At 53.3% G+C, this 8,506-nt stretch overlaps 1 protein-coding gene across 5 annotated transcripts in view; it reads right to left on the bottom strand.

The window, feature by feature from the left end:
- Positions 1–46: 46 nt before the first annotated feature.
- Positions 47–8,506, bottom strand: part of Ryr1 (ryanodine receptor 1) — a 134,319-nt gene continuing 125,859 nt past the window's right edge. For all 5 annotated transcript variants that reach the window (XM_075986704.1, XM_075986732.1, XM_075986713.1 and 2 more), the window contains 9 exons: positions 7,874–8,004; positions 7,715–7,775; positions 7,216–7,362; positions 6,387–6,521; positions 2,044–2,200; positions 1,514–1,578; positions 1,324–1,424; positions 437–488; positions 47–261 (listed from right to left, as the gene is read on the bottom strand). In XM_075986704.1, coding sequence (XP_075842819.1) covers positions 166–261; positions 437–488; positions 1,324–1,424; positions 1,514–1,578; positions 2,044–2,200; positions 6,387–6,521; positions 7,216–7,362; positions 7,715–7,775; positions 7,874–8,004 — 945 coding nt within the window. In that variant the 3' untranslated portion in view covers positions 47–165. The remainder of the gene's footprint in view (positions 262–436; positions 489–1,323; positions 1,425–1,513; positions 1,579–2,043; positions 2,201–6,386; positions 6,522–7,215; positions 7,363–7,714; positions 7,776–7,873; positions 8,005–8,506) is intronic.

Genomic DNA, 8,506 nt, shown 5'->3' with positions numbered 1-8,506 from the left:
TTTTGGATGCCCAGTCCTCTCGAATTTAAATGATCCAACACAATGATTGCTGGGGGGTAGCATAGGCTTTATTTGTCTCATTCAGCATCACCTGTGCCCGCAGCCTGGCCAGGAGCTTGCAGTGGGAATAAGGCACTTGAGGTGGGAGAGGGCCAGCTGCAGACCTCAGCTGAGCTGGTCCTCATACTGCTTGCGGAAACAGTCTCCAGCAGGGAAGAAATCCCAGCACCTTTCCTGGTACATCTTCCAGACATACGACTCCTAGGATTGAGGGGACAAGAGTCCTTTGGTCAGGTCTCCGAGGCTTCTGTTGCCTGCTGACTGTCGTCTCGAAGACTAATTTATTGAGTACACTCAGGGTGGAACTCGAGTACAGCCTGCTGGAATGGCTTTCTGTCAGCCATGTCCCCACTCACCCCTCATTAGCATTCCTTACCTGACCGGTGTGCTCCGTCTCATCCTTATTTATCAAATACATCAGGAAAAACCTGAGGGACAGAAGACCACAGGGGAAAGGGAAGAACCATACTTGCATTGTATTTAGTTTTGTTTTCTGGTTCTGAGAATGAAACTCAGAACCCAGTGCATGCTAGGCAGGGGCTCTACCACTGAGCCACACCCCAGCCCCTCACTGGGGGATTCGAGGCAGGGGCTCTACCACTGAGCCACACCCCAGCCCCTCACTGGGGGATTCTAGGCAGGGGCTCTACCACTGAGCCACACTCTAGCCCCTCACTGGGGGATCCTAGGCAAGGGGCTCTACCACTGAGCCACACCCTAGCCCCTCACTGGGGGATCCTAGGCAGGGGCTCTACCACTGAGCCACACCCCAGCCCCTCACTGGGGGATCCTAGGCAGGTGCTCTACCACTGAGCCACACCCCAGCCCCTCACTGGGGGATTCTAGGCAGGGGCTCTACCACTGAGCCACACCCCAGCCCCTCACTGGGGGATCCTAGGCAAGGGCTCTGCCACTGAGCCACACCCCAGCCCCTCACTGGGGGATCCTAGGCAGGGGCTCTACTACTGAGCCACACCCCAGCCCCTCACTGGGGGATCCTAGGCAGGGGCTCTACCACTGAGCCACACCCCAGCCCCTCACTGGGGGATCCTAGGCAGGGGCTCTACCACTGAGCCACACCCCAGCCCCTCACTGGAGGATTCTGCTTCATCACCGAGCCACAGTGATGCTTGCCTTCTGATCGGCTAAACACCATGGATATCCACACTCCTTTCCACAACTGGCCCAGGCTCAGTAGCCCTGTCCTGGCTGTCGACAGCCTCCCTCCTGCCCTCTTGATCACCCACCACTTCCCATCCTTACATGTAATTGGCCAGGTTGTGCTCCTCCAGAGTGTGGGTCTCAAATCCATGTGGGGTCGTATCAAAGTAGTCACTGCCTATCCCGCAGATGAAGCACTTGGTCTGAGGACAATGAAAGATGTCAGAGTCAAGGTCCATATGACATCCCTGGTACCCCACAACCCCTCAGAGCCATCCTTGCCCTGATGCACCTCCATGTCCTCCTTCACTTGCTCTTGCTGGTCTCGGAGCTCCCCGAAAGCATCAATAATCAGACCTGGGGTGGCAGGACACAGATCAGGCAGGACACAAGTCAGGACCCTGTACACTCAGCACTTCTGGGCCTTGCCTTTCTTCCATGGGTTCCCTGATCTTACCACACTTCCCAAACAGAATAGAACCAGGCAGTTACTGAGTACTTCCTATGGGGCAGACACTTCAAAGGAATGCATGGCTTAATCTTCATGGCATCTTAAACACTGTAGCCTTGACTGGTCTGGAGTGTAGACCAGGTTGGCCCCAAGCTTATGCAGCCCTTCTGCCCCCGCTTCCCGAGAGCTAAGATTATAGTCATGTGACAACTGTGCCCGGTTTTAACGCCTCCATTTTTTCAGATGGAGAAACTGAGGCTCGGAAAGACCACCAGCGTGAGGGCTTAGGGTAGGAAGAGGCTAAGCCAGGGAGGTAGCCAGCCCCCAGCCACTTGGTGCTCCTCACACCCACATGCCCAGCCAGCACTGACCCTGAATGATGGCTAGCAGGATAATAATGACGAAGAAGAAAAAGGTGATGTCGAAGACAACCCGGTAGAGCTCATACTCATCGCCCGCTGGGTCCTCAATCTCGTCCCCGATGCCTCCGCCAGCCCGGACACCCACGTACATGTGGAACAGGTAGCACTGCAGAGGGAGGGGTTCACTCAGAAGGCAGTCACCAGCACCTACCAGAGGGCTGGATGAGGCAGACCTGGAGACACAGCAGAGACAGACACCGCCCTGGCTGGCCCTGCCTCTCACAGTTGGGGAAATGTCGGGACTGTCACCAAAGGGTGTCGGTGTGGGCCTTCATGGTTCACCTAGGAGGGGACTTCTGGGCACGTCCACGAGGAAGTTTCTAGATTGGGTTAACTGAGGTGGGAAGGATCTAGCCTGAATGTGGGCCCAGTGTGAGGTGAGGTCCCAGAGTGAATCAAAAGGAGAAAGCACCCCCTTCCTCTGCTTCTTCACTGGGGTCCTAGAGTGAATCAAAAGCAGAAAGCACCTCCTTCCTCTGCTTCTTCACTGGGGTCCCAGAGTGACCGGTCACCTCATGCCCTGGACTCCATGATGAGCTGACTGTATTCTCAAATTAGGGGCGGACATCTTCCCTTTCTTCCACATGCTGCCTTTGTTATGTATTCAGTCACACAGGGCAGAATGTGACTAACTCAAGTAGTCAGAGTTGGGGATGTACCCTGGTTGGTATATCTCGTGTTTGCCTGGCACGCATGAAGTCCTGGGTTTGATTCCCAGCACCACATGAAACAGAGATGGTGGCACAGGCCTGTCATCTCAGGTGGTGGCAGGAGGATCAGAAGTTCAGTCAGCCTTTGCTGCACTGGGGACTGGAAACAGGACAGGTGACAGGAACAAAGCAGTCAGGCTGCGTTGGGGAGGGCCACTGTGGTCACTGTGAACTGGAGAAGGCGCAGGAGCCCTCACAGGCTGGGTAAGGATCAGAATGGCTCAGATTGCCTCAGGAGGGCAAACAGAGTGACTTCATGCAGGAGGACAAGGCTTCGCTGGAAGCTGAAGGAAGTGAGAATGGATTGGGTGATGGGAGAGAGTGTGCCGGGAAGTCAAAAACAATGTGGTTGTCAACACTGGGGAGGAAAAGATAAATTTTGGGGGCTGGGTGTCACACATTATTCACACACAGACACCAAAGTTTTTGTTTTGTTTTTTGTTTGTTTGGTTGGTTTTTTTTTTCAGAGACAGGGTTTCATTTCACTATGTAGCCCTGGCTGTCCTGGAACTCACTCTGTAGACGAGGCTAGCCTCAAACTCACAGAGATCCTCCTGTCTCTGCCTATCGAGTGCTGGGATTAAAGGTGTGCCCCACCACTGCCTGGCTACACCAAACTTTTTAAAATTTCTTTTGGGAGGTAGGAGGCTGGAGAGTTGGCTCAGTGGTTAAGTGCACTGTCTGCTCTTCCAAAGGACCCAGATCCCACATGGTGGGTCACAGCCATCCATAACTCAGACACACTTTAGGCAAAACACCATGTATGCATGAAAAGAAAGAAAAAAAAAGAAAAAAACTTTTTTTGTTTTGTTTTGCTTTTGGTTTTTCATTCTTTTGCTTCCATGAGGAACTGAAATAAGGTTGGTGAGGCTAGGAAAGGCGTCACTATGAACAAGAATCAGGAGGGAGAGGAGGCATGGGCGGTCATGTGGGTTCTGTAGGCCCTGGCTCAAGCACTGGTCAGAAAGAGGACTTCCTGTAGGAGGCAGCATGTAATTCAGAAGGTAAGATGTCAGGTGAGGGGTATGGATGCTGCCTGGTTCAGGGCAGAGAGAGGTCAATGCAGTGGACCAGAAGTGGGAGGAAACGCATGGTCCTAGAGGAACTGAAAAAGAACCAGAGAGCCAAAAATCGAAAGCGGAAAGGACTGTGGTTAGACTCAGGTAGCGCCAGCTCTTCCCTGCTTTTGTAAGCCATGGTGACGTGATTCAGCCTTCTCCACTGGGTGTGTGGGTTGCCAGAAGTTTCTAAGCAGGGGTGGGGGAGGGGCTAGGTCATCTGGCACATGGGACAGACTTCACACTCGCTTTTTCCGTGTTTGCAGGAGGTGAGGGGTCCCGGTTGTGTTGACTAAGAGCTCAGGCCAGTGACAGTGATGGGGAGCAGGCTGTGGGGCTGGACTGCAGCCCACGAACAGGAGCCCATGAAGCCCGATCACAAGTCATCTTCTGGCACAAACCCCTGAAATGATTCTCTTGACTGTCGCCCCGCCTCTAGCACATCACAGTGTGAGTTATCATTGCCATTGTTAGTAAAGAGAAATAGCTGGGTGGTGGTGGTGCACGCCTTTAATCCCAGCACTCGGGAGGCAGAGGCAAGCGGATCTCTGTGAGTTCGAGGCCAGCCTGATCTACAAGAGCTAGTTCCAGGACAGGCTCCAAAACCACAGAGAAACCCTGTCTCGAAAAGAGAGAGAGAGAGAGAGAGAGAGAGAGAGAGAGAGAGAGAGAGAGAGAGAAAGAGAGAGAGAGAAATATGAAATATTCGCTTACAATTGAACAACGGGAGAAAAAACATCTTTAGCTGGGCACATGGTTCAGGCCTTTAATCCTCTCACTTGGGAGGCAGATACAGGAGGATCTCTGTGAGTTTGAGGTCAGTCTAGTCTACAGAGCAAGTTCTTGGACAGCCAGAGCTACACAGAGAAACGCTATCTCAAAAACCCAAAACAAACCTTTGGAGTAGTCTCCTTACCTTTGTAGCTCAGCTTGGCTTTGAACTCATGATCCCCTTGCCCCAGTCTCCTGAATACTGGGATTGCATGAGCACATTTTTGCTAAACCAAGGGCCTTGTGTTCTTCCACTGACTTACACCTCTGAACCCTAGTCTAAGACTTTCAAGGCTTGTGGGGCTAGGCAGTCCCTCGCAGGCCTACAGATCTGTCTGTGAAGTCACAGGTGGCCAGGCCAGAGGGAGTAGGTGTGTTGCTTGCTCCAGATCATCCCACTCGAAGAGTACAGAGATCCCCTTGCCTCTGCCTCTCGAGTGCTGGGATTCAAGGAGACAGTTACAGTTTTAACAGCTGAAATGATGTTGAGGCTGGTTTTGTACAAAGCGTCTTAGCTGCACCAGCTGGCAAGCCCTCCTCACACCCCCCTGATAGAGATGCTGCTATTTAAGCCCCTTCGAGACAGGCCGTGGAAGCTTAGCATTCGGGCTAGTTTTATGTCAGCTTGTCACAAGTTACAGATATCTGAAAGAGGGAACCTCATTTGAGAAGACGCTGCCATACGACAGCCATGCAGGGCATTTTCTTTATTTTTTTAAAAAGATTTATTTATTTATTTACTTATTTATTATGTATGCAACATTCTGCCTTCATGTATGCCTGCACACCATGTGGTTGCTGGGAATTGAACTCAGGACCTCTGGAAGAGCAGCCAGTGCTCTAAACCACTGAGCCATCTCTCCAGCCCCCCAGGGCATTTTCTTAATGAGTGATTGATGAAGGAGGGTCCAGCTCATTGTGGGTGGTGCCACCTCTGGGCTGGTGGTCCTGGGACCTATAAGCAAGCAAGCAGGCTGAGCAAGCTGCAGGAAACAAGCAGCATCCTTCCATGGCCTCTGCATCAGCTCCTGCCTACAGGTTCCTGCCCTGCTTGAGTTCCTGTCCTGACTACTTTTGATGATGAACTGTTACATGGAACTACTATGAATGAAACCCTTTCCTCCCCAAGATGCTTTGGATCATGGTGTTTTATCACAGCGACAGTAGTGCTGGGGTCATGGGGTTTCATCACAGCGACTGTAGCGCTGGGGTTATGGGGTTTCATCATAGCAACAGTAGCGCTGGGGTTATGGGGTTTCATCATAGCAACAGTAGCGCTAGGGTCATTTGGGGGGTTTCATCATAGCAACAGTAGCGCTAGGGTCATTTGGGGGGTTTCATCACAGGGACAGTAGCGCTGGGGTCATGGGGTTTCATCAGAGCGACGGTAGCGCTGGGGTCATGGGGTTTCATCACAGCGACGGTAGCGCTGGGGTCATGGGGTTTCATCACAGCGACGGTAGCGCTGGGGTCATGGGGTTTCATCACAGCGACGGTAGCGCTGGGGTCATGGGGTTTCATCACAGCGACGGTAGCGCTGGGGTCATGGGGTTTCATCACAGGGACGGTAGCGCTGGGGTCATGGGGTTTCATCACAGCGACGGTAGCGCTGGGGTCATGGGGTTTCATCACAGGGACGGTAGCGCTGGGGTCATGGGGTTTCATCACAGCGACGGTAGCGCTGGGGTCATGGGGTTTCATCACAGCGAACCACAGCCACTCAGTAACTTAGACCAGCGCGGGAAGGGCTCACCGTCATCATGTCATCGCACTTCATATCGGGCTCGTCCTCGTCTTCGCTCTTGTTGTAGAATTTGCGGAAGAAGTTGAAGGCCACCACCGTGTACAGATAGACCACCACGGCCAGGAGCCCTACTGTCATCACCAGCTGGGGACAGGCAGGCAAGGGTCAACGTTTCGCTTCTACACAGCAACCTCAACTCTCAGGCTCCTTGGATACTGGAACCTCTTCTGCACTCCAGCTGCTTAGCTCTCCCCTCCCCTAGAACGGCCCTATCCTAGGTCTGGTGTGGTGGCACACTCCTTTAATCTCAGCACTCGGAGGCAGAGGCAGGCCGATCTCTGAGTTTGAGGACAGCCTGGTCTACAAAGCGAGTTCCAGTTCAGTCAGGGCTACGCGGGGAAACCCATCTCCAATAACCTCCAAATAAAACACAAAAATAAACCAAAGAATGGCCTTACCTTCTGGCTCAAAACCCTTCCAGGTGGCCATTCCCTTTGCCCTGCCCCTCAAAAAAGACTGCTCCATCGGGCAGTGGTGGCACACGCCTTTAATCCCAGCACTCGGGGGGCAGAGGCAGGTGGATCTCTGTGAGTTCGAGACCAGCCTGGTCTACAAGAGCTAGTTCCAGGACAGGCTCCAAAACCACAGAGAAACCCTGTCTCAAAAAAAAAAAAGACTGCTCCATCCTCACCTCTCCCTCCCACGCAGGCACGCAAGCACGCATGGGCCGTTAGTTATCATGTGGTCTTCCCCAGGAGTTCTTGATCATCACAGCCCGTCCCGCCCCCCCCCCCACTCCCAGATTTCCTCGCAGGTCCCTGCCAGGTCCTCTACACACCTGCTTTCCGTTGTGGGTGACAGACGAGAGGATGGTGCGCAGCGTCTTGACTCCCATGGCGATGTCCAGGAGGTGAGCAGCAAAGAAGAAGTTATTGTAGTGTCCCAGGAGGGACATCACCATGTACCAGCCCAGATACAGGAAAGACTGAGTATGAAAAGGACGGGGTCAGGAAACATGGAAGGATGCCCCAGAGCAAGGACAGAAGCCTAGGGGACTGTCTAGGGGAGCATCTGCTTCAGAGCCTAGGGAGGAGGGAGCGGGTGGGAGATGAGTTAAGAAGGACCCAAGGCAGCGGATGTTTCGGGGACAGAGAACCTCAGGGTGAGAAGGCACTGTAGAAGCAAGGCACCCTAGAATCTTTCTGGGATCAGGGAGACCTGGAACCCTCCCAAAGCCCTTCAGACAACGTTGCTATCCTAGGGGCTTGGCGTGTACTGTTCCCTCATCCAGAGACATTGCTCTCCTGCCACATTCCCTCTCCATAGCCCCCGCTCACATTGTCTGTGAAGATGACTCCGAACTTCCAGATCTGGTACTTGACATCGATGGACATGATCCTGAGGGAACAGGGAGAGGGACACAGCCAGATGGCTGGGCATCAGACACTAGCCCCATGTGCCCCCTGACCCAACCCCGGCTGATGTGTCTCTCTCACCATGTCAGTAGCCCCGGTGGAGGGTCAGGTTTGCGCTCACTGTGGGCTGTGATCTCCAGAGAGGCCAGGTCCATGCCCAGCAACTCCGCAATCCGTTCCCGCCCAAAGATGTCCCCATGTTTGTCCAGAACCTGCAGGAGAAAGCCTCAGGCCATGAAGACAGGTTGGAGCTGGAAAAGGGGACATTGCCTGTATAGGGGTTCCAGGGATGTTCAACTTTGCAAGAAAAATAGGGGGAGCATTTTTCTTGGAAGAAGGACCTGGTTTCTGCGGGAGGAAACATCCGGCTGTGACAGTAGCCAAACTTTATTATTGGGGAGGGAGGCTGATAACTGGGACTGGTGGAATGTCCACTTCGCTCTCCGCCCCAGCCACACCAGCATCCTTGCTATTCCCACGTTCCTACCCCAGGCACTCAACACGTTTCTACCGGACTCACTCCAGCCCTCTCCAACAAATCAGCAACCTTCCCTGGCCAACACACTCCTGCGTCTCCTCGCTGAGTTAGTTTTTAATACTTTTTGTTATTAGACAGGGTCTCACCATGCAGCCCTGGACGGCCTGGAACTCACTCTGTGAACCAGATTGAGCTCAAACTCACAGAGATCCACTGGCCTCTGCCTCCCAATGCTG

This window comes from Microtus pennsylvanicus, chromosome 1 (assembly GCF_037038515.1).
Source record: "Microtus pennsylvanicus isolate mMicPen1 chromosome 1, mMicPen1.hap1, whole genome shotgun sequence".
Taxonomy (NCBI): domain Eukaryota; kingdom Metazoa; phylum Chordata; class Mammalia; order Rodentia; family Cricetidae; genus Microtus; species Microtus pennsylvanicus.
The sequence above is the reverse complement of the archived record's forward strand: the minus strand, read 5'-3'. Positions and strand labels throughout refer to the sequence as shown.